The sequence below is a fragment of the Quercus robur genome, chromosome 11 (genome assembly GCF_932294415.1).
Source record: "Quercus robur chromosome 11, dhQueRobu3.1, whole genome shotgun sequence".
In the NCBI taxonomy this organism is placed as follows: domain Eukaryota; kingdom Viridiplantae; phylum Streptophyta; class Magnoliopsida; order Fagales; family Fagaceae; genus Quercus; species Quercus robur.
The window spans coordinates 5,313,904-5,338,978 of record NC_065544.1 but is presented as its reverse complement, the minus strand read 5'-3'; the positions used below and the strand labels follow the sequence as shown (position 1 = coordinate 5,338,978).

The 25,075-nt window shown below is 34.3% G+C and overlaps 2 protein-coding genes across 5 annotated transcripts; both read right to left on the bottom strand.

The window, feature by feature from the left end:
* Nucleotides 1-288: 288 nt before the first annotated feature.
* LOC126706763 (pumilio homolog 6, chloroplastic-like) lies at nucleotides 289-12,112 on the bottom strand. 4 transcript variants are annotated; one of them, XM_050406310.1, is made up of 10 exons: nucleotides 11,836-12,111; nucleotides 10,299-10,996; nucleotides 8,497-9,863; nucleotides 8,263-8,404; nucleotides 8,056-8,163; nucleotides 5,518-5,730; nucleotides 5,324-5,434; nucleotides 4,218-4,412; nucleotides 1,350-1,521; nucleotides 289-735 (listed from the first exon to the last, which is right to left on the bottom strand). In XM_050406310.1, the coding sequence occupies exons 2-10, from the start codon at nucleotides 10,920-10,922 to the stop codon at nucleotides 713-715; spliced, it is 2,955 nt and encodes a 984-aa protein (XP_050262267.1). In that variant the 5' UTR covers nucleotides 10,923-10,996; nucleotides 11,836-12,111; the 3' UTR covers nucleotides 289-712. The 4 variants fall into 4 exon arrangements, 3 of the variants coding, with proteins under 3 accessions (XP_050262267.1, XP_050262266.1, XP_050262265.1); XM_050406309.1 differs by having other exon boundaries at nucleotides 10,299-10,983; XM_050406308.1 differs by having other exon boundaries at nucleotides 10,299-10,986; nucleotides 11,836-12,110.
* A 5,185-nt stretch (nucleotides 12,113-17,297) lies between these two features.
* On the bottom strand, nucleotides 17,298-24,818 carry LOC126706144 (protein ALTERED PHOSPHATE STARVATION RESPONSE 1-like). Its single transcript, XM_050405445.1, has 5 exons — nucleotides 24,679-24,818; nucleotides 21,762-23,016; nucleotides 20,807-21,018; nucleotides 19,169-19,392; nucleotides 17,298-18,310 (listed from the first exon to the last, which is right to left on the bottom strand). Exons 2-5 carry the CDS (start codon nucleotides 22,897-22,899, stop codon nucleotides 17,584-17,586), a joined length of 2,301 nt encoding a protein of 766 aa, XP_050261402.1. The 5' UTR covers nucleotides 22,900-23,016; nucleotides 24,679-24,818; the 3' UTR covers nucleotides 17,298-17,583.
* Nucleotides 24,819-25,075: the final 257 nt, after the last annotated feature.

Genomic DNA, 25,075 nt, shown 5'->3' with positions numbered 1-25,075 from the left:
GAATATGTGTGAATTGCTTTTAATGCGAGTTAAAAATCCCCCTCTGCCATAATTAAGATTCAAATAAAGGTACGGGCATAACATTTTCACATCGTGGTCTAGATAACATTTTCACATCGATGTCTAGGTAACAAGTTAATGGTAGATAAATAAATAATTTCAGTCATGGGCTCATATGAAAACCGATAAAAACTTGCCATTTAGCATTGTACCATAGCATTATTCTTGAGATTCAGAATAGCATGCCACCTAGGCTGAATGGAAAGATGAAACTGGACACCATTCACAATAGAAAATCCTGAGTTACCATTTCTGTAGTTATTCTTGTAAAATGTGAAAACAAACTACATAGTAATTTACCTTGAAAACCACACACAGCAAAGCAAATCCAGTAAATAATAAAATTACACCCAAGGAAGGGTTTCCTTCCAAATAATTACCCTTGGATTGCAATCTAAACCAATAATTACCCTACCATAATACAGGAACATACTGTCTGAAAAATATACATATATTCAATCACTTTACAACCCCCCCATTTTTACTAATTGGCTGAACTAGTTGAAGCTTTCCTAAGGTGAAAGTTACCATATTGCATAAGAGCAACCACAGGACGGCTTTCTTAAGAAGCATAAACCTGTCTTAGGTCAGATAGACGTGCCATAGCAGCAGCACACCAACAAGAGACCTTGATGAATACCTAGTTCTGGCATCACGATCCAGCTACTGGATTTTCTGTGTGAGAAGACGAACAAAACGCAATGTGAGATAAAATTCGGACAAAAAGGTGATCTAGACCTGTGCCTAGTGTTTCAGAAGCTTTGTCCTAACCAAAGTGGAAATGAGAGATTTTGACAAAATGAAAAACAATAAAGCTGATTTTTGAGGGGGGAAACAACTTGATAGAGCTTCAATGACAACTAAGGTGTACTGATTAAAATAAAAAATTGACAATAAAGGTGATAAAACGAAAGAGGTCACAATCAAAGCTTTTTTCCCAGTGGTTTTACACAAATATATGGGATTGTTTATCAAAGGACCTTCCCACCACCACCAAAAGATGAAGCCCATTGAAGTTTTCTTCTTTAAACAATAAATAAATAAATCTCCAGAACTCAACAAGAGATGCCATTTTAGTTTATATTAAATGATGCTTCAATAGAAGAACTGTATGGAAAAGCAAGTCAATAAAATGGCACTACGTAATTTCAAGCTAGATAGAACAAAGAATGCCAACTAAAGAACTCTTTTATGATCTAAAAAGCACTCTGGTGCCTAATATGAAACAAAAAAATTGCACAGCATCATTTGGGTACATGCAATGTGAATTAAAATCTAAAATTATGTACCTTCTCCAAATAGCTGTTCAAATCGAGCAACAATGTGTTTCCCGTAAGTGTATTTCTTCAAAGCATGAGCATGAACTCTTACGCGAGCAAGCAATACAGCCCGCTGATTATCAGAACATATTTCAAGAATCTTCTGGACCACATAATTTGCAAATTGATCCTTCATCATTGTCTACAAGAAAGGAGTCAAATATAGTAAATTGAGCAAGCAGAATACATTCTTCATATTGCACAGTATCATATTAAATGCAAAGTAGTCCAATAATACAGTACATAACAAAATGTCAACCATTATGGATTATGCAACAAAGAATTACAGCAATGACAAGGAGAGGCAACATTATCATGTAAGAAGCACGGAGATGACACGACACAGCACACGGTGACATAGGAATTCATGACAAACTAGGACATGGCACAGCAGCAACACAACAATTAATTAATTAATTAATGTGTATAAATAAATAAATAAATATATAAGCATATTTTATATTTTTAAGCATATTTTATGTTTATTTTAGGTTGGTAATGATTTTAAAATTAGGGATTTTGAAGTTTCCTTTTTCCCCTTCTTTTCCTCTATAATTGTGTAAAAACTACGCATGTATGTGGCACACAGAATAAGGCATTGCTTACAGCTTGCAACGGAGTGATCAACTTTACTATTCCATTTAAACTTGTTCCCGCCCCCACCTTCTCTCTCTCTTCCCCCCTCAAAGTTGTTGACTGCAACCATGGTGATTTTGTTTCATTCTCACCAAAAAGTTTGAAATGTAGGCTGAAGGGTTAAGGAGTTTTTGGTCTGAATGGCATTGCTCGCATACTTCAAATTCATAGGAAAAATGGAGAAAAAAAAAAAAAACTCTTCCTTCCGCCTTAATTTAAAAACACGGTCCCCATTTCTTCTTCTTTTCCCATAAAACCTCATTCTCACCTGCAACGGATCCCCAATGCCACTAATCCAATTTCAAAATTGATCTCAACATTGGCTGTTAGAAACCCATTGGTTCCTAAAGGAAATGAATGACAATTAAATGGAAATTGACTTAATGCGAGGTAGCCACCCTCCAAGAGAGAGACTAGAGAGAAAGATGCACAAAGGCAATAAGGTTTACATCTTAAATGCAATTATTTATACAACTCAAGCTCTAATGCCATTGGCCACACTCTCTTATTGGCTTACTAATTTAGCATGTACACTCATGAAATAACCATGTGATTAATGTGTTACATGTGCTTGAGCTCTAACTCACTCAATCCAATTCCATCCACTTGTAACTAACAAACTTAACTCTTCTTAATTGCAAGGATTACTATGAGATTACAACAATTATACTTATATACCGCACATCTGTGTTCCTAACATCTGCTCTAATGGCTCACTACAGCAGGAGACATCACAATACAAAGCCTTCTAATCATCATGCATATATTGGTGGTGGTAGACTCTTTATTACTGTTAAAATAAATAAATAGACCATCAATGAGCTTAAATGAGCACCGACCTGACTGTTCTGAGCACCAATGAATGCAGATTGAGTGAAATTGAGGGAACGAGAGTTTTCAAAAGTGACCGTTGAGGGTGAAATAAGCCATCAAATCGTGTTGCAATCACGTCTTCACCGTGTCAAAAATAAAATAATTAATTAATTAATTTTTTTCGCCAACACTCCACAAACACGCATGCAGCCATGTCCCAGGCGCATCCGTGTCCAACATGCACACAGGTTTTTTCCATGTACATGTACGTGCTTCATTTACTACCATGCGTAGGACTTTATGTATTATTTGACATATACAGAGAGACATTAGTAAACTAAATTTTGGCGCCAAAACATAATTGGTCTAAGAGGACTTACCTTTAGATCTGGGATCAATTAGGGTAAATCAATTCAACATAAGAAAACAAAAAATAAATAAAATACAAACAACATAATTACAAATTAACTTCAGGGGATATAAGGGGGGAAGAATCAAGCACCTATGTCTGCATTAAAATGGCCTCTAAGTTCAGTTAGTAAATTAATTACTTAAAAAAATAACAAAAATGTATACTTTTCATGCAGTTAAATAAACGGTAACCATTGAATAATGAAAACTTCTTAACTTGAATTGAAATACCATTGAAGACATAGACTAAAGATTTAGAGTTTCTGTCTCTATCAAGCTCAGAATACAAAATGTTTTATGAAGAGTACAAAACAGTATTTAAATGTCAATTGTGCTTTTGGAAACAAGTATCAGTTTGTTTCCTACCTCGATGTCTTTAAGGAGGAAAGCATCTCCGAAACCATGATTGTACCAAACTTGTTCCATTTCAATGCTAAGTTATAAGTAGGTAAAAACCCTTTTTTTTGGTCAGTTACATATGTTTTTGAGAGTAAAAACATAGTTGCAGAAGCACCCTAAGTATGTCTTACAACCATAGTACCACACCTATTTCCTTTTTGAAACAAACAAACAAAAAGCACTTTACCACATGGTTAACAAGAACTATAAATGAGTAATCGTTGCCTTGAATCATTGGGATATAACTGAGAGTAGAATGTCACCCAGCCATCAACTCTAGATTTTCTAATATGGCCTCAGCACATGGTCCCCACCCCCAACCCCCCAATATATATATATATATATATATATAATGCATAAGAATCATGCACCTTCAAATGACAATCAATAGCAACTACAAGTACATATTTTAATCTAATAAACTAAGAATTATTCCAAACACTTACAAAACACTTTCATCTATTAAAAACGCAGGAGAACTGCTTCCATGTTTTTTTTTTTTTTTTTTTTTTTTTTTTGGGTGAGGAAATGAGTATTCAAATTAATCATAACCAAATATAAACCTATGTTTTAACTTACCAATAAATTATCAGTTCCTTCATTATGCCCAAAAATCTCCCCAATTAATAGTTCTCGTTCAGTGGGGCCACCATACTCCAAACATTTCTCAATAACGTTTGATGCAAATTTATGCTGGCTCAGTTGTACAATATGTCCTGACAACTTGCTTATAATCTGGCTTCTTTCATGAGGCTTTCCCCTCTCCAGTACATGCTGATGTAAATCAATAAAACCATTGCATTACCATCCAACAAATGACACAGGAAATATACAAGATAAGGGATAAAAGAATTTTAGGCACAAATTTAAAGAGTAAAGTACATCCCAGAAAGTCAAATGGCAAGAAGCATCTCAACAATTGCACTAAAAAGGGTCCTTGCATAAGTAAAATAGCTACAGGAATATCTACTTAACTATTCCAATTCAAATTTCCAATATGTTTTATTTTCCAAATTCATAGGAATCACCTATTTTCTACTTCACGAATATAATATTTTTGGCCTCAATATCAAGCATTACTCCTGTTTTGTAATTTTAAATTTCCTTGTTAGCCTCAATCAGCGAAGATGCTACTAAACGTTCTAGCTCTCTCTATTAAGATGTGTGAACAAATGTGCTGTTTGATCATCATGCATGCATGTAAACATTCATATATCCATCCATGAACTAACTAATAAAAATATAATTGTATTTCTGTTTTTAATGAAAAACATTATAATGGCACCACGTGTGAAGTTTATTTGATTCTTTGAAAGTGTGACCATGACTAGAAATCTAACAAGTTCTTTTCCTCTTTGTTAGCTAAGGTTGAATGATCACATTATTTTTTCCTTTCTATTTTCATTCGAAGAGTTCCAAAACAAAAGGGATGATATAGACCTATAGAGTAAGTTCCAAAAGATCAAGAACCCATACTTTTAAAAGCGACCTAGAAGTGAATATGAATTCGAATTATATGTTTTCTTCTATTGCATGACTATGATAACTAAACACTATATTGTCTCCCTCAAGCATATATATCAAAAGTGGATTAATTGACGATAAGAGAAGAGAGAGAAAGAGAAACAAAGAGTGAGAGAAAGGAGAAACTTTACAAGTGTCAGCCCAAACAACAAGAAACCAACCTGGGTGACATAATTGCCATACTGGTCTTGAGCAAGAGTACAAACAGACTCCAAAATCTCATCCACTATAAACTGACACTGCAGCTCATTTGTACAATGCTCTAAAACTCTCTACACAAAAAAACAACAAGGAACAGCTTCTTAGTGTTACACAGACAACCAAAGCAAGAAGGGCCGCTCAAAATTAGAATTACCTGTATGACACGGCAACCATAAGGATGCGTAGAAAGCATTGCAACTTGACCACGAAAAGCAGATATTATAAACCCAATTTTCTCTGTTGGAACACTCTCAATGCACTTTTGTATTACATGATTCCCGTTTTGATCACGAACACATCTCATAACATGTCCATCCAGCTCTCGGACAAGCTGTGCTTTCTGTTCAGGCTCAATAACCTCAAGTGCCTGCAATTGCATAGAATCAAAGTTGTTACTTCTTTAGCATCGAAAGGAGGAAAGAATTTTCAGACACTGGAAGGAAGCCAATTACATTATGTATGCTCGGTTCACTGCTTTCAAGTGGGACCTATACGTTTGATCTAAGCCTGAGGTTTCAAACTGGCACTTTTTCTTCGTTTTTTTCAATCTTTTTGTGGAAATTCATAGAAATAAACAAGGCACTACCACTAGTAGAGAGAATCATGCGTGCCACAGATATTCAAGAATAAATTCCATTAATTGTATGTGCATGCATGCATGCAAGCAAAATACACGGTACACACGAACAGACGCTCTATGTAGATATCGCATTCCCCCTTAAACCTCCTAAGTCCTAACACCAAGCAAAGTGACTTTGTAACCTTTTCATAGCATCATAATATGAATGCTATTCACATAGTAGATTGATACACATCACACCCAGAAGTGATCCCCATTGCTATGATATCAAAAGAGGACCATAAATAACATAAATAAAAAAACATAACATGAAAAGTTTAAGCAAAAGAATCTATTGTTGATCTGAAGCTACAGGAAAGTCTCTTTGAAAAACCATCTATTCTTTAACTCCAAACTATTTGGATGGTTGAAATGACAGCCTCCCCTTACTAAAATGTGAACGCCTTTGCATTTAATACATATGTATCAAAAGAAAAGGAAAAATCAGAGATGGTGATCATGAGAATGGCACACATCAACTAAATGACAAAAATATATGGTAATTACATGGAACATGTGACTATTAAAATACAATGTGAAAAAAGTGTATGAAAAACTAAAAAGGTAGGAGGATATAAAGTTAATGAAGCATGTGCAACAAGTGCATCTAAAACATGCTCATTCATCTTGACCTCCTTTTGGTATTTCATCAGTATTCCAGCTTTCAGGATGTTCCCTATTGGCTATTACATAGCATCTTCTAGTTTGTCCACCTCCTCCATATCATCTTCTTTTATTTCAACTTTGACCTATCCACGATAAAACCATTTTTAAACTCATACTAATCGAGCTTCATTCTCAATTTTCACGTCATTTGCCACTATGACTAATATTGATGAAGATTGACCTCAGACATATAAGGGTTTTTAATTGAAGTGACTGGTGACTGACTAGTTAAACTGCTGGAAAAGGTTACCGGTGGACAAGCCCATCGTTGGCAAGAATTGGCCACTGGCTGTTGGCTATCAGATGTAAATCAGTTAGGCAATTGACCCATTACAAAATTACGTGAAAATTACTGATGTTCTACCTATCTACACATGTTCAATATCCCACATTCTGCAAATACTTTAGCAGAATATTAAGCTCTATTGTCTATTATCAAATTCAACAGAAACATACTAACTGAGCACCAAACATCTTTTTGAATAATCCGATAATTGGGGGAGGGGGGATTTGAACTCTGAATATCTTTGTTGGAAACACTTAGAGGTGCCAACTAGTTGAGCTACAAGGCTCTTAATAACTGAGCACCAAATGTTTTTGATAACCGATCTAAAGACACCCACAACACAACTTATAATTACGACAAAATTAGTACCAAAATCAGAAACAATTCAACAATGGGATATAGGCTGCTAGTCAATTCATTAATATACCTAGATGGTTCTCTCTAATTCCAATACTTTTATGTCCGCAATTCTCTCCACGATATTCTTACTCAGATTAGGTTGCAATCACAATCCAAAACCATTGGAAGTCACTAATTATGGAACTCTGACACCCAAAATTTTCTGTATACGAAAAACAAGTTGGGAAAAAGACTTAACATTAATGGAAGCAAAGACAGTTCAAATTGAGTCTTATGGCAAAAAGTAACTTCATAAAACACCTCCAAGTTGACAATGCTAAAGTATGAATAATCCATATCCAGCTGCAATAAAAACCACTGATATCCAACAATAGTTTCTTACGTTCTGTGAAAAGAAAGAAAGTTTGTAAATATAAAAAGAGAATTTTTTTCATTAAACTCAATTCAACCATGCATTAGTCCCAACTAAACTGAGATTAATTAAGAATGCTTGTTATTAAACAAACAGCAAATAAATGCGTACATAAAACAGAAGAAGTACAAAACAATAGTTAAGATATAATGTGTCCACTTAATAGACTTCTTCAAGTATCATTACTGCACAAGTACTAATGATTTGTGCAGAACGCAAGGGGTCATGGCACACATACAGCATTAAGTTGAATAAGACACAAAGATTCACTTAATATATACATATATATATATATATATATATTACTACAGTACATGGCTACATAAATGTATACAAAAACCAGGCATACCTTTTGGATTACACGACAGCCATACATCTGCATACTTAAAGGCAACACTTGACCTGTGAGTTGATTAGCAAGTTCCTTTCTCTGCTCAGGGCTTCCATACTCAAAAAACTGGGAAAAAAAACCAAGTAAAGAGGAAGTAGCAACACTAAAAGAACAAGTACATCACAAATGAACTAGGGGAAAATAATTTACATATTAAAAATATACCTTCTGAATAACGTAGTTACCAAATACATCAGTCATTAGCTTGGAAGCATGTGGAAGAACTTCTTTAAATACAGATGCCTTCTCTTCTCCAGTACAATTTTCCAACTTCTGCTGAATAAATCGACTCCCATGTTGATCAGCACTGGAATTGGAAATTCATGATGACTTACTTTTCAACACCAAGAAATAAAACGCCATATATAAAAAGAAAATTGAAAACAGAATATAACTTGCCTGAATTCAACAATATGACCTACGATATCAGATAGCTCAAATCTTCGGCCTTTGCCTGATTTTAACTCTTCCAGAAAATTATATATTTTGGGGTCACCAAAACTCTCAAAGCCCCTTTGACCTTGCCATCCAGGATATACACCAGCATTTCTACCAGAGCCCGGAGCAAATCTCATTTCATTTCTGCCCCCCGGAATACTGGTCCCACCTACAGGAGATCCTGGTAAAACTGGACTAGCAAGTGGTGAGTTCGGGTACTGCATCACAAAACCCATGTTTGAAGGGCTTCCATAATAGCTAGGACTCATCATCCCCCCTCTTCCTGGGTTAAAATGACTTGGGCCTCCATTTATCTGATGACTGAATTTGTGGTCCTCCAAATAACCAGCATTGTTGGATCCTCTCTGTGAATCAAGAACACTCGCCTGGTTCCCAATATTAACACCACCTCTAGATGCCAATGGATCAAGCTGACCAGTAATACCACTATATGCCTCTCCATAAGGATGTTGATGGTATTGCATGTATATAGGATCACCAAAAGAACTTTGTAGTGGAAAACCAAATTGTCCAAATAACTTGCTTAAATGTTGCATATCAGCTCCATGTGCAATGTTTCCCCCAGTTGAAACCCCAGATGTTTGAGCAGTATAGCTTGGACCAGCAGTTCCATCAACGACAACAGGTACAGCACCATTGGGAGGGTATCCAGCAATATATGGAGGAACAGCTGCAGGATTCAAAGCATATCCACCTACAAACTGTGGGGAATATAAGCCTGGGGCCTGGACATTAGGGTAAAAAGGGTTTGTTGAAGCCATGTAGGCTGCTGCGGTAGCATAGAGTGGAGGTGTGAACCCAGATGACTGAAGCACGGGCTGTACCTCCGCTGCAAACTTGCTAGGATTATGGAGAACCTGATCCACACCAATGTATGCACAGTTTACACCTTGAGATATCACTCGAGACTTGGCAGATGGAGCTTGAGATAAATTGCTTTGTTGTTGGTGTACCTGGTGTTGCAACAAGTTATTCTGGCTGCTACACTGCCGTTGTTCTTGGTTTTTTTGATTTTCTGAATTTGGAAGGTTAGATATATTAAGAGACTTCATTTGAAATTCCATAGCAGTAACATCTGAATCATTAACATCCGCTCTTCCTGTACGAGCATGAGATGATGAGCTTGAAGTAGGCGCAGCTAAAGGATCAGAATCTGATGATATCCTTCTATCATCTGAACCAAGAGTAGATGAAACGCCATTTGATGTGCCAATAAGGGCATCATGGTCAACTGCTTCATCCACTACTCCTTGACTTAACAAGTTAGACTGACTATATACAGGTGATGGAGTGCGGGGAAAATCTTCCTGCAAATTTGAAGATTACAAATTCAAAATAAAGCAATTTTAATGGGGACAAGAAGCAAATCCTAATTGCTTCAAAACAACTCCTGAGTTTTTTCCATTGGTAATATTCACATGCACCTAGTTGGTCTTGAACACCTTACCCTCCACATTCCTCTTGCAATGGGAGTAGGTGTCATTTGAGCTAGAGCTCATAGGCACGACTTTAGAGTTTTAAACCCACGAAAAAAAAAAAAAAAAAAAAAAATTCAAAGTTTTCCAGTTTCAACATGTATATTCATCAGCAGGAGGAGGAGGAGGAGGAGGAGGAGGAGGGGGGGGGGGGGGGGGGGGGGCGCTAATTTTGACTTTCCATCAAAGACAATAAACTCAGAAAACAAATCCAAGAACATTAAGAATAGGTAAGAGAAAACAAAATGCTGAACTACACATATTTACCTGTATTAAATCAACCACATTCTTGTGTTGGCCCGCTAATGAAGCCACATCCTGCCCAGCCCAAAACCCACTTGTCCCATCTACCCGATCGTCATAAGGCTTTTGAGGTGACTGATCATCTTCAGACTCTTCTTTGTGAGTAGAAAGGGGTCCGTGAGACATACGCAAGGAGCCATTGCCACTATCATCCACAGAAGCCAACATCCAGTTATTTCCAAAACTACCAATATGGCGTACCAGACGGCAATTCTCTGATGAGGGAAGGGGCAAAGGAAGCCGGGGATTCTGGTTGATATTGGCACGGTAAAAAGCTACATAAGCTGGATCAGAACGCACTTGTTCCTCAGACTCAAAGTTCTTAAAAGCATTGTTCAGACTTTCCAAGCTTGCATTCAAGTTGTGGGTCTGCTGGGACAAAAATGAACCTTCCATGCTTGGGGGTGCACTTCCACTTCGATTAGGGACAGCATCCCTGCCACTGACTTGAAACCCACGGCCCTTGAGAAGCAATCCCAACTCCTCTGCTGCCATACTAGCAGATGATGCCGCAAATGTCACAGCCTCCTTATGGGTGGGCCATTTTCCACTAGTTTCTGACATTCTAATTGGACTCTCTGTCGCCATTCTACTACAAGATTAATATGCTCCTTTTCTCTCCTATAAGTATCAAGAAATCTCACATGGTCTGCTGAAAAGCACTCAAACAACCACCATTTGTTTAAATTAAACTAAGGGGGGAAATTGCCCAAGTAAAAACAGAGTATATTGCAAGATAAAATCAGCATAACATACTATAAGTACATGAAACATACTTTTTCTCCTTTGCATTGAAATCAACAAAATAGTGATTTTAATAAACTCAATAATACCAGAATATGTTATTTGAATGTTGGAAGGGGTAGTGACCAATATAACACTAAAATATTGCCAATCCCAATATCAGCCAAACTTGGAGAAATTTGTGTGCAAGTGAAAACCGAAAAAGTCTAACCTAGTCAGTCTAAGGTATATTCACACCAGCTAAATACACAAGCTTTCCTCTTCTAACAGAACAAATAAGCTTCAACCCCAATGTTTGGTAGCAAAAAACAAAAATTTAATAAAAGATTCCCTTTAAAAATAAACACTTTATTCAATCTATTCAATACAAGTTCTTCCATTTTCTAATATAACATCAAATTCAAAACTTTCTTTTAATCTCCTCAACTTTTCTCACCAACCAAACAAAATACCTAATCAAAGCCACACACACGCACGCACCAAATCATCATCGAGAGAACCCCCCCCCCCCTTAATACAAAAATTCCAACTTTCACACAAACTTGAAGAAACAAATTTCAAGCACATAGAAACAGGGAAAACCCCATTAAAATTCAAGCATGAATAAGCACAAAAAGAGGGTCAAAACTCAAAAACCAACCCCGGACATATATATTATCAGAACAAACAGAAAAGAAACGAAAAAAAAAGGTTTAAACTTTAAAACCCTAGCTGCTTTACAAACATGGGTAGAGCAAATGGTGGAAGATTCTCTTACCAGAAAACTGACGTGGAAGAAGATTCACTGTTGCAAACCCTAGATTCCTTTCAGTTCTAGAGAGAGACAGAGACAGAGACAGAGACAGAGAGAATACTTGGCAATTGGGTCTCTAATAAAAATGATATTTATTGGGGGTGAGAGTATATGAGTGAGTCTCAGGTAGTATTTGAATCAAAAATAAAGAGAACAAGGACCATTAAGGTTTGGTTTGTTATAAAGAGAAAAAAGTGCTAGTTCCAGATAAGGTTTTTGCTATGTTTCAGTTACATGTGTGTTTGGGGTTTTGGCAAAAAAAGAAAAGACAAAAACAAAAACAAAGTGGGAAAAGAGATGCGTATGAATAGGACTATAAAAATAGGGAGGCATTGACATGAATGACTATGATTTATCATAGAACAAGCTTGTGGTTTCAAACTACACGTGTCGTGTCTGAGAGTATTTACGTTGTATCATGCAATGTGTCCAAAACTCCAGCAGCCCCATCCAATCCCAGTCCCAATGAAAAAATATTTTAATTTTCTCAGCCTACCAAAAATGTTGTAAATTATAACTAAAATCCATAGTGCTCGATCCTATCTTCCAAAAAAGTCTCCAATTACTTTTTAATCATTTTAACGCATCCTTTGAAATATTATTATTACATGGCATATAGCTAATAAATGGTTTAAGAACAAAACTAAATATATCTATTTATACTATTATAAGAGGGGTCTCTCTTTAAACTAGATTTTTATGTGGTTTAAAAATATTCTTAAATCTTACGTTTAACAGGGAAAAAACTTAAAGACAATCCAGTAAAAAAGTATTTATAACTCCACTTAAAATGCCTATACAATAGGACACTCTTCTACTAATCTATGTTTTCAAAACAAACTTATCCAAAAATTAAAAAATAAAAGGAAAATTATGACACTAAACCAAAAAAAAAGTCTCATCTCTCGCGCAAAATGCGTGTAACAAGGCTAGTAATGCTATGAAAAGTTTAGACAGCTACCACAATATTTTTTTTTTTTACATATATTTCCTAAAAATACAATAAACATATTATCAAATTGTTGAATTTTGTTGCTTAATAGTAGAAGTTTATAGCTATATTTAGTTTGAATTTTTTTTTTTCATTTAAACTAAATTAAGTATATGTTTTCGGTAGCTTATTTGTATAGTGTTCATCAAAAATATATAATTTTTTTAGTAATTTTAATATTAAATGTAGGATGAAAAAGATAAAATGTAGCTTATTTTCAATAACCAAAAAAAAGGTAAGTTTGTTAAATATTTTATTTAAACTTCTCCTTTTTGAGAAAAAAGTAGGCAAGTAGTAGAAAATGTTTTTTCCTTCCTTAGTATTTTTAGGCATACAAAACCAAATACTTGAATTTTTTTTTCTTGAGCATTTTCAATAATATAACTAAACATTTGGAAAAAAATTCTAGAAAATATTTTTCATCAAAACAATGTAGCCTTTAGTGCTTCTTCTTTTTGTCAAGGCATGTGCACACTAATTTGTCTTTCTGAAACAATGTTTAATCCAAGTTTGAGGATTATATATGCTTGACAATGTTTTGTAATCAACCACAACCAAAAAGGATCGGAACAACCTAGCATCTCTACCACAATTTTAGAATAGATACCCTCTAGTCAATCACAATCTTAAGTGGCACTTTCTATTCAATGGTCATGTTACTAAACAAGAATTCAAATCAAGTTGCGTTAGATTGTTTCAAAGGAAGACTCATCAATTCACGTCTTTTAAATTAATACATAAATTTGATATTAACATGTAGTGTTTATTATAGGCTTTGGTTTTCATCCGGTATTTTTAAGTAATAGAGGCGAAACAAGTACAACACGTATCTTAAAATTGTCACATGTCAATCTCAATCATATCCAATACTTATGTGCATAATGTAGAAGACTCACCTAATATTATATATGTTAATACAAATGTAATAAATTTAGTTATGTACATTTATAGTGTGTGTATATAGATATATAACTACTTTATGCCATATTTATATGTAAGAGTATACACATTTACACCATATTGAAGTTACTAAATATTATATTCTAACACCATTTTGATTCTTGTCAAATCCACTCTTTGTTTGGGAAAACTTAGATAATTAATGCAAGTTAGTTGATCAATTTTGGTTAAAATATTAATTTGTTCTCTAATTACTCAACGAATTTTAATTTGTTATCTTGATTATTAATTTTGTCAATTTAGTTACTTAATATTTAATCAATTCACTATTATCAGTTGTTAAGTTGAGGCATCAAATTAAACTTTGCCCAATGATCGAAGAACTTAATTAATAATTCAACCAATATTTTTAAACATAGCACTTAACCAAATCTCTAAATTTAGAACCAACACAACCAATTTTGGTGGGGTAGGTTTTATTTATTATTATTTAAGTTTTAAAGTTCCTGAACTCATGTTGCACCCATATACCAAAAAGTTTAATCTTGAAACCTTCAACATAGGTGGATGGTCATGTAACTTTAAAGTTTTTTGAAAATGTTACTAAATTCTAAGAGATTGTTTGGCACCCCATTTTAAAAATAGTTTTCGTTTTGGGTTGCATTTTTGTAATATTTTGCACTTTTATTACCTCTCTCTCTCTCGGGTCATGGTGGCTAGGAAAATTGGTTGCGGTGGGTCACAACAAAATCTCAACCATATGTGATAAACGGCTTTCAAGTTTCATCATGATTTTGTGACCTTTATTGTTGCTAGTTTTGAAGATTTTGCGTAGCTCTCTCTCAAATGTGTTTAGATCGGGCTTTATGTAGTGTGTTGTTGTGTGTGATGATTGTGTGTGTGTTTTATTTTTATTTTTTGTCATTGAAGTTATTTTTAAACAAAAATATAAATAGAAAATAAGTGTCAAAAAAAATTTTGGGGTGAAAAAACACTTAGAATTTTTTTTAAGAACAATTTCTCAAAACACCAAAAAAACAGTTTATAAAAAACACAAAATTGAAAAAAATAGTGTACAATGGTCACTCCACAAGTATAAGTGCTTATAGGGTGTAGGGGTAAGGGCCAGATTTCAAGTTTCTAAGAGGAAATTTCACACACATATACACTTAGATTAGGTCAAAATAAAATTTCTATATTATTAAAAAAAATAAAAAAGACCAAACAGTCCCAAATGTTTTTTGTTTACAATTATTATTGTTGGTGATTGAGCCGTAAGGCACGCTAAATCTTAAATTTTCCATGAAGATAAATTTTATTGGACATTAATCACTATACAAAGATGAAGGTTAAATCCCAAACTTTTGGCATAACAAGAAAATATATATTAAGTTAATTTACTCAAGGTTTGACTTAAGTTTAGTGCTCGTGTGCATCGGAGATTGTGAATTGGAGATTGCATGAACACAACACCTGTCTTAAAAATTCTTGTTGGTCTTCTATCATGTCCAATGCAACATTACCCACTTGCACATTAACAACAATAAAAATTTTTATTTTTTATTTTTTTTCTGAATGAACCGAACAGACAGTTCATAAATAAAAAACCAGCCCAACCCAGACCATTGTTTCCTCCTCCAAACCGAGCCTAGAGAGAGAGACTGACCCAATTGTCATTTTGGGAAACCCATAAATCCATAGTCCATACCCAGGGAAAAAATAGGAGCTTTTTTCTTGTACTACTCGACTTTTTTCTTGTACAAATCTATTTCTATTTCTGGGTTCTATTTCTTTTGCACTGAATTGGGTTTCTCTGATTAAACTTTTTTTTCTTTCTGTTTTGTTTTGTTTCCTCGAAAACAAGGTTTGAGAAATTGGCTTCTTACCATGTATTTCACGTAGACATGGCAAAACGGGCGGGTCGGTTCGGGTCGGGTCAATCGGGTTACGGGTCACAGGTCAAAAACGGGTCATTTTAAGCGGGTTGAAAACGTGTTCGGGTCAATCGGGTTGCGGGTCGGCGGGTCGGGTCGGGTTGGGTCGGGTTGACCCGTATTTTTCACATGAAATTTTTTATTTTTTATTTTTATATTTTTTTTATAAAGAAAACAATATGTATTTGCCATTTGGATAGTTATGCAACATATTACTTGATGTAAAATGCATTATTTTGAATTTACTACTTATATCAAGAATAAACTCAGTTAAACTTATTAATACTTATTCAATAATTTTAAAATTATACAAATCCTAACATTGTTATCTTAAACAAAACAACACAAAGATAAGTAAAACAAATATACAAGTTTTATTTTTACACAATATCAACATTCCCAAAAAAAAATTACAAATGACTTATTGGATAACTCATTTGATAAAGAATAAAAACATATAAGAAAGTTACAATTTTAAAATTTAATTTTATAATCTATTATCAATTGTGGTTGACACTCTATTTGAATTTGAGATATACATTAAAGTTTGATTGCTTACTTATTTATACCTAGTCTCTTTTATGAAGATCATATCATTGTTAAGCAGCACACACTCTAGGAAATATCATAATTTATTTTGAAAAGCCGTTTATTTTGAACATAAATTGTTAAAAAATAGATCTAAGCATTCATAATTTATGCTAATTTGATACTTTGGCTTTACTATTTTCACACTTGTGAATGTGTCTCACACATATCTACAATTTTAAATCTGTTTTTAACTTTATTGTAACCAGATTATCTTGGCATGTACTTTGCTATTTGATATCTAAAAATCTTTACTCATTACAGAATGCTCAACCATTTATTTTTCAATTAATTTGCATGCAGTTATGTAAATGTATCAATTGTTTCCTTAAAGCTCACAATAAACAATTAAACCAATATTGTCTTAATTTCACTATTTTTTTTTACCAAAAAAAAAAGTTTTAAAAAAATTGTTCGGGTTCGAGTCGGGTCGCGGGTCGGGTTCGGGTTAACCCGCAAAAAACACGGGACGGGTCACGGGTCAACCCGTATTTGCTTCGGGTTAAAAAAATCGGGTTCGGATCGGGTCGGGTCAGAAAATTCTGACCCGTTTTGCCATGTCACGAAATCAAATTTTAGTGGGCTATATCTCTAAAAAGTTCTTAACTTTTGTTGTTGCTATTCTTGTGTGTGATTATTGGTGTTTTGAAGTACGGATGAAGTGAATAATGATTAATGACAATAACTTGAGAGAAGAGTACAGTTTTTTTTTTTTTTGGTAAACTGGAGAGAAGAGTACAGTTTCACATTGGTGATGATAACTTTTTTTTTTATTTTTTTTATTTTTTTTTATGAGGGTGATGATAACTTTGTGTGTCTATGTTTGCCTTTGTCAATTTGGTTCGTGGATTCGGGATATTAAATTTAAAAAATCATTGGCTTTTGCCATTGATCAATGATCAATGTGAAGCCATCAATAAAATTGCATCCTTGCAGTGTATGAAAACCAATCAACCAACCAGGCCATATAATATACATTGACATTTAGAGAAAGTATAATAATTGACAAGGAGGATGATAATTATTAATCAGTCCCTTTTGATTAGTTGAAAAAAAAAAGGATGATAAAAGAATTGAAAATTTTCTGGAATTTACATTTTACAACTCTTCCCAATCCCAAATACAAAATAGTCTTCTAGTTTTAGATTATCTATTTCCTCTTTTCCTTGTTCGCCAAGAAACTACATGGACTAAAATAAATTAGAGACATGGGGGATGCCAATTACTCTATACAAGTAAAAACTTGATTGATATTGGTCAGTACCTAAAAGAACAGGGAAAAAAAAAAAAAACCATAAATTACATATGAGCGCCGCTCGAACTGTGCGGCAACTTGGTTTTTTTCTCCCATTGCTGAACAAGTTCAGCATACCCTTCAGCAGAACAAGAAGCAAATTCTGTCAGTGAGCTCATAGCAACTGACATTCCAGCACAAAGTACCTTTATTGCAACTTCAGCCATTTTCTCTGCATTCATTACCGCATCTACTTGACCAACCTCTACCATTTCCATGTTCCCCCCAGAATCCTCAGATAACCCAGCTCCGAATCTCTTTGATCCAATTGGTGTACGACGAGAATCTTCTCTTAACTGTTGAGCATAGAGAGACCCCATCCCTGCTGCAAAAAAATCTAGTCCATCTAGCACTTTTGTTTCATGGATGTTATCAAGAAAATTTGACCATTGGATGCATGGTCCAAATATTGGAAGGCATACACTGGATCGACGAGGAGAGAATGGTGCTCTTGAGGTGTCAGGATCGGACCGGACACACCTGAGGAGCCAGCCAGTTAGTGCATTTACATAGGATCGTTGAGAAGTGATCCATTGTTCAAAACAGTTTCGCCAATTTCTGAGTTCTGACTCAAGATTGATAGCTGAATGGGCAAGGCGCTGTGGCTCCGTTGTTACTGACATGGAAGAGTGTTTTTTTGAAGGTGTACCAGCTAGTAACAGCTTGGCTTCGTCTAATGTCCGCTTCTGTGACTGATGACACTCTGCCATTACTTTCCACATACTCGCTAACCTGCAGTTCATCATTAGCTGCCTAAGTCAGCAAAAAATACAATTAAAAATGAAAAATTCCTCTCTAGTAATATTCCTAAATTTGAGCTAAAATGGGGCAATTTTTACATTGGAAATGTCAATATGAAAAATTAAACATGTTGGATTCTTAGTTTATATTAAATACCTCCTAGTTGCAAACTGAAAGGACTGGAAGGAGTTTATTAAATGTCATTGTATCCAATAGCAAGCAAGGGGTAAAAAATAGTACAATTGAGATTCAAGTACGAATTCAGCTCGGGGAAGCAAAATAAAAAACAAATTTCAACATGCGTAAGAAAGGAATCATAGAGCCAGCAAAATACTCATAAAAAATTTAAGAGTTGAAAATTATGTAGCTCTTCAATGATAAACATGGCTATACATTGTATCATATGTGAGCAGAATACATGTTGCATTTCTAAATATACACAGGGTGTCACAAACAAGGATCGTATATTCAAAGTAAATGGCATGCAGAATGTGGAAGCCCAATGGATGTTGAAGGCATCACTTTATTTTTCTTGTCATTTGATTTCACACATTACCAAACGTGTAAGGGCATTTGATAGAAAATGGGGAGCCATCACAGACTGATTATATATGAAATTAGGTTTAGAACTTCATAAAATGAAAGTAGTTTTATTTATCACCATTAGATGCAATAGTGGATGGCATTTTCTCTGATGGCTCCATTCATGATAATAAAAATTTCAGGAAAAGAAACACAAGGGAACAATTAGTGGAACTGCCAAAGATCCTTAACAGTTCTTAGCATAGAAGAAATGATTTCATATGGCACACAAAAATTATAATGTGATGGTGAGTGACACTGACATACCCTTGTACCAATTCAAAAAGTTGAGGCTGCAGTTCTTCATCCCTCAAAGTTTCAATCCGCTTAGAAACAGCTTCAACTGAGTGTATCGAAACCTTTATCTGGGTATGCAGATCTCTAATGGCTACCCTTGTTTTATCAACTGCAGAGGGGTCATCTCCTTTCACATCTTGGTTCCTAAGTTGGTTACATTTCTTCTCATATGCAATTCGAACCTTTTCTCCAGACTGTTTGCAAAGGTAACAAACAAAAAGATCAGTTTCCCATTATTACTCAGAGTCAAAGAACATAATTATTAACCTGATGAGCTTTATAGTGTTTACTTGCCAATGTTTCTTCAAAAAGATAAAAACAGAGAGAATATTTTAATGAAAATATTGCTATAAGTTCAACCAGTTTCACCAATGAATTAATTTTTAAAAAACAAGCAAGTGATATCTGCAATCTACAAAAAGTAAGAAAATATTCATAAATAAAGAGGAATTTTGAATGTATTTCTACAGGTCAAGTTTGGCATCATCTGCTTTCTTCTTGTTGGCTTGTGGCACTTGCATGCTATTCAAGTAAAAATGACCCACTTATTCTTCTCATTAGTTAGAGGTTTCATCCCTTTTCCAAATTACCAAGAAGGTTATTTGATTTAATATTTTTTTCTCAAGATCAAGAAAGATTAGTCTCATTTATGAATTCCAGAACAACTACTTCTTTGGATTTATGTTAACAATTTTTTTTTCAGGATAGAAAGATAGAGCATCAGGCACAACAAGGGGTGTCACTACCACTGGGATATCACTTGAATTTACTAAAAACCAATGAAAAGGTGTTTAATCATGCTTTCCATTCAACAAATTTCAGGCATATTCATAGTTGTAGAAATTTCTAAAGGAGGCAATTATCATTTGTTTATTAAATGTATTATATATTTAAAGTAATTTTATACATTGAAATAAAGTTTTGTTGAAGTTAGATTTTTATTATATTTTGTTGACCAATGAAAAGGAGTTTAATCATTCTTTCCATTCAATAATTTCAGGCATATTCACGGTTGTAGAAATTTCTAAAGGAGGCAATTATCATTTGTTTACTAAATGTATTACATATTAAAAGTAATTTTCTACATTGAAATAAAGTTTTGTTGAAGTTAGATTTTTATTATATTTTGATGTCTCTTCTTGAGAGGTTGGGCCTTGGTGTGATGGCAAGTGCCTTCCACCAAAAGCGAAAAGTTGCGGGTTCAAGTCCGCAAATCAGCCTCTCCAAAAACAATTAGGGTTAAGGCTGCCTACCATCACTTCTCATAAGCCCCACAAAAGTGGGGAGCTTTGTAAACTAGGTCGAGAATCCATAGCTGACCCCAAATTTTGGAACTAAGGCTTTGTTGTTGTTGTTGTTGTTGTTTGACATCTCTTTTGATAAATGGAGTCAGAAAAGCATACTGAAATTATGTTAGGAACTGTTATTTGTTAAATAGCCAGTGCTCACTGGTTGTATATAAAAAGCAACTTTTACAAATTGAAATTAAGTTTTGTTAAAGTTAGCTTTTTATTCCATTTTGATGTCTATTCTGATAAACAGAGTCAAAAAAGCATACTAAATTATTTTAGGAACTGTTAAATATGTGGTGGAAGTTTAGATATATACCCGGACTTCATCATAGAGTTTCTTTTCCCATGCATATAATCTGTCCAATGTTGATTGGTGACCACCTGAAAACATGGAGTTTTCATCAGAGAAGTCACTATTGCTTTCATAACCTTCATCTTTAGAGCCCGAAGAATTAGCTAAAAATCTTGAGGACGAAGAGCGAGATGAAGCTGATCGAAACAAAGCTACCGGATTCAACATTTTCATCGCTGCAAAACAAAAAGACAATAAATTGATATCCTGGAAATTTAAACAGATATACAGGAGGACCAACATAAAGCATAGATTTAAAAGAATACACCTATCCCAAGTGAATTTTGATACGCACAAATGTCGTTATGACTAGTAGAATGAGATGACATTTACAAGAGGTCTAGAAGTTATTAACTGACACATGTAATTTTCACTGTTTACCATTATAAGAGAATGCAATGCCACATTGTCTTGATTCCAATCAATTGAAGTTAACACCAGTGTGTGCCACTATACTATAAATCAATGGCATGATTATGCAAACATCCTAATTGCTTGACAATCATTCTGACAATGAGGTCTTAGCTAGGAAGCACCTTCAAAGAAGAAATAATTTAATCCAAGTTTAAAATAATTACCTTTAAAATATTGCCTTTACATCACATCCCTATCTAACGATCTTGAGCAAACTGTCAAATTTATATTTTTCAGAAACAATAGTGCCTCCTATCAAGGAAGAGCCATTTGAATTGGCCTAAATCAAAAATGCATTTTGTTAAAATTTCATTCTGGCAACCACATCTGAACTTTCATTTCCATTATAAAGAATCTGTAGGTAATCATTCTAGAGGGTGTGGAAAGTCATCGTTTTCCAATTTCATAGATCCCTCAACTTAATACTGTAGACTTGTTCAAGTATTTGATTGAAAAAAGAAGAAGAAGATAAGCATAAACGGAAAGGCATGCAACAATATCAAACCTGAGAGTTCATTGGAAGTTGACGAATACTGAGCTCTGCTAGCCTCTAATATTGCTGAAACAGCAGTGGCTGAATCACAAATTATATTGAATTGAGTTTCAAGATCCTTAACAACTTCTGCCATACTTGTTGGCCTGCGGTTAACATAAACAGTAAAGCCCGGTGTTTCTTCCTTGGCTTCTTGATTATCTACTGCCGTTTCTTGATTACTAGTTCTAACCTGTCTTGCCGCTCGAGCTTTTGCTACCTCTATGCTTGTGCGATGTGATTGTAAGCCTTGCACATCATGGTCAGTTTCATCTTCACTATCTGTTGCTTCCTCCTCATCCTCATCATCATCATCATCATCATCCTCATCAATATCTTCTACAATAACCTCTTCTCTAGTGCAATTTCGATCAACTTTAGCTCTTTCTTCTGTCACATTTACCTTATTATCAGATTCTTCTAGCTCAGTTTCCTCTTCTAAATCTGGAATCCCTTCTTCTTCTCGGACCTGCCTAAGGCCTCTAATGTCATCATCCATGACTGTCTGGTCGAGACTATTACGTGTAGGGTAGCCATAGTAGTCCAATGATGAAAATGGATTCCAAAAAAAATCCCATTGGGATGTTTGAGGTGAAGCTGGAGGAATATTGGGTCTATTGTTAGGGGAATAAGAGAAGATTGAAGGATTCATTGGTGAGGATTGTGACGTGAAAAATCCATCAATCCCATAATGGTGCATTGGAGAATAAGTTTCAACTCTGACAGTCTCTGGTGATTGAGGTCTCTCCTCAACCAACACAGCTGGCTCCCCACCTGACCTTAGGTAATTTACTTTCAAACGTGAATTAGGCCGAGACTGAATTGGTGTTCCGGATAAGGACTTGGATGAAATTGTGATGAAACCAGGACTAGTTTTCTTTATAGGTGTGAAAGGTGGGGTTATGAATGAATCTAATAAGAACTCACGAGGCTCATCTCCTTCGATATAATCACGAAGAGCAGCTGAAACTCTTTTTAAGGACTGGATATAGGCTAAGTGTCCAGAGGCAAATCGGCTTCTGTGCTCAACCGCCTGTTTGATGAATCTCTTTCGATCTTTACAAAGCTGAACTGCTTCTTCATCATCCAGCTTTGATGTGGAACATCCCATCTCTCACTTTTGCTTCCCTTTTCACTTTCACTCTAGGAATTCTTTAGGCCTGAATCAAAATGCAGATCACAATGGTATCCTTCTGTATTTCTCACCAGATTCATAAGGATTTCCCAGCTGTTTTAATGCAAACAAAGTTTAATAACTTCAAAAATGTAGAGAGCAAGAAACTGAATCAGAACAGCGAAAAAATATCTTGAGAATGAAGCTCAAATAAGCTAAGAAATTAAATTTTTATATGCAAAAGCAATTTTTTTTAAACCTTGGGTGCTTTTCTTAATTATCAGGTCATAGAGATGGGGAGAGAACATTTTAAAGTTGCACAACTGAAGTAAGAAATGGAGATTCTTTTCAAACTTCTGTATAACTTCTCCACAAACCCAAAAACCTCAAGCTTTAAATCATTAATAAGTTATATCAATGAGAACATTTGTTTATTAAAAAAAAAATAAAGAAAGCACGCAACTTTTGACCCATAAGCCATTTGCAAAAGAGCCTTAATTTGCGAATACATTTGTTTAACAATGTATATGCTTTATGTTTATTAAATTTTGGTTTGATTTGAAAGAATAAAACTGATGGGAGAACAGAAAAATGCTTAAAATGATTAAAATTACAGGCATATTATAAATTAAACAGGATGAAAAGGCATATTGTAAAGAAAAAACCCGAACATTATTGTATAAAAAAGAAGTAAAATAATTGAGAAAAGAAGAATACTTCCAAAAGAAAGAAGAAATTGAGAAAAAGTAATACATGGTCAATATTGGTAGTATGATGACAACCAGTTGCAAATCATAAAAAGACACACAGCAGAAGAAGAAAAAAGGCTTAAAGTAGAGAGAAAAGAATTGGGAAAACAAAAAGAGAGAAAAGAAAACCGATTAGCAGAGTTCACATGGTGAACCTACAACTTCCTAAACCAGAGCTGGAAAAAAAAAAGGTGGAAATTTTAATTACAATAAAAGGCCACTAGGGAAAAATAAATAAACAAAACCCAATCAATTTTCTCAGTGAAAATTATCTTTGAAAATTAAGAAAAGTATGATGATCAAAGAAAAAAAACCAATTTAAAAATGAGATCTTTTTAGGACTAGATACTACTTCAAGAGTTTTTTTTTTTTTTTTAGTTGTTTTGGGAAGCTACTTCAAAAGCTAGCTAGTGATATTGAAACAACAATGACCAGAAAATGTCAATTAAAAAAAAAAAAAAAAACAGGGAATATGAGTAGTTTAAGTTAGATGAACAGAAAAAGTAGACACCCAATTAAAAAATTAGAGAAATATTCATCAAAATCTGGTGGTATCAAAATTTTAACATGCAGGCAACAGATTTTCGATGAAATTATATGATTAGTCAAAATTTTTTTAAAAAAATATAGCTAGATAATTCCATTTAAAAAATAATAATAATAATAATTTTTATACCATAATTCTGAAAAGGTGAAAATTTGGGCCATCTATTTTTTTTTTTTTTTAAGTAAAAACCCATTTCAAAATTAAACATTCTCTAACAATAATAGCCTCTTAGAAAAAAAAAGTAAAAGAACTCACAAAAAGAAACCTTTCCAAAAACACTTAAACACAGACTGTCCAGTTCAAGTATTAATGAACATTTGAGATTGATAAAGAGCTTCACTTCATGGTTCAGACAACAAATAAATTTAAGAGTTAAAAAAAAAAAAGTACATTTGGAATGATTTCAAATTAAAATTTTTTTTTTTTTCAAGAAATGGGAAAAATAAAGCTTTTAGAATGGATGAGAATGGAGAAGCAAACCTGGGTATGGCAAGCGGGAATAAGACGGAGCTTGATCAAAGAGAGAGAGAGCAAGAGAGAGAGAGAGACGTTGAGAAAGAAAAGCAACGGTCAAAACTCTTTGAAAGTGGAAGACAAAAAGCAACATAAAGAAAACAAAATTTTAAAGTTTTTGAGGGTTGGAGAGCTAATAAAGGTGGTAAGTACACAGAATATGACAGGTTCACTCTTTTTGCCCTTCATGCTTCTCTTAATTTCCACAGTGCCACTGTTACTATTTCTATATGCACTACTATAATTCTTGTGATTGAGAATGTGATTCTCATGAATGATTTGATTTGTGTTGATTTCACACGTGGGGTCTCCCAAATCTCTCATTGCAGTCTCATTTCTCAATTCTCATGAACAATCAATATTA

Excerpts from the sequence above, each read along its gene's own strand:
- LOC126706763 (XM_050406310.1), bottom strand. The coding sequence starts at position 10,922 with ATGGCGACAGAGAGTCCAATTAGAATGTCAGAAACTAGTGGAAAATGG. Across the intron at positions 8,164-8,262 it reads GTAACTACGTTATTCAGAAG|TTTTTTGAGTATGGAAGCCC; the intron begins GTATATTTTTAA and ends TTTTTTTCCCAG. Across the intron at positions 5,731-8,055 it reads GCTGTCGTGTAATCCAAAAG|GCACTTGAGGTTATTGAGCC; the intron begins GTATGCCTGGTT and ends ATGCAATTGCAG.
- LOC126706144 (XM_050405445.1), bottom strand. The coding sequence starts at position 22,899 with ATGGGATGTTCCACATCAAAGCTGGATGATGAAGAAGCAGTTCAGCTT. Across the intron at positions 21,019-21,761 it reads AACTTCCAATGAACTCTCAG|CGATGAAAATGTTGAATCCG; the intron begins GTTTGATATTGT and ends TTTGTTTTGCAG. Across the intron at positions 19,393-20,806 it reads AACTCTATGATGAAGTCCGG|TCTGGAGAAAAGGTTCGAAT; the intron begins GTATATATCTAA and ends CTTTGCAAACAG.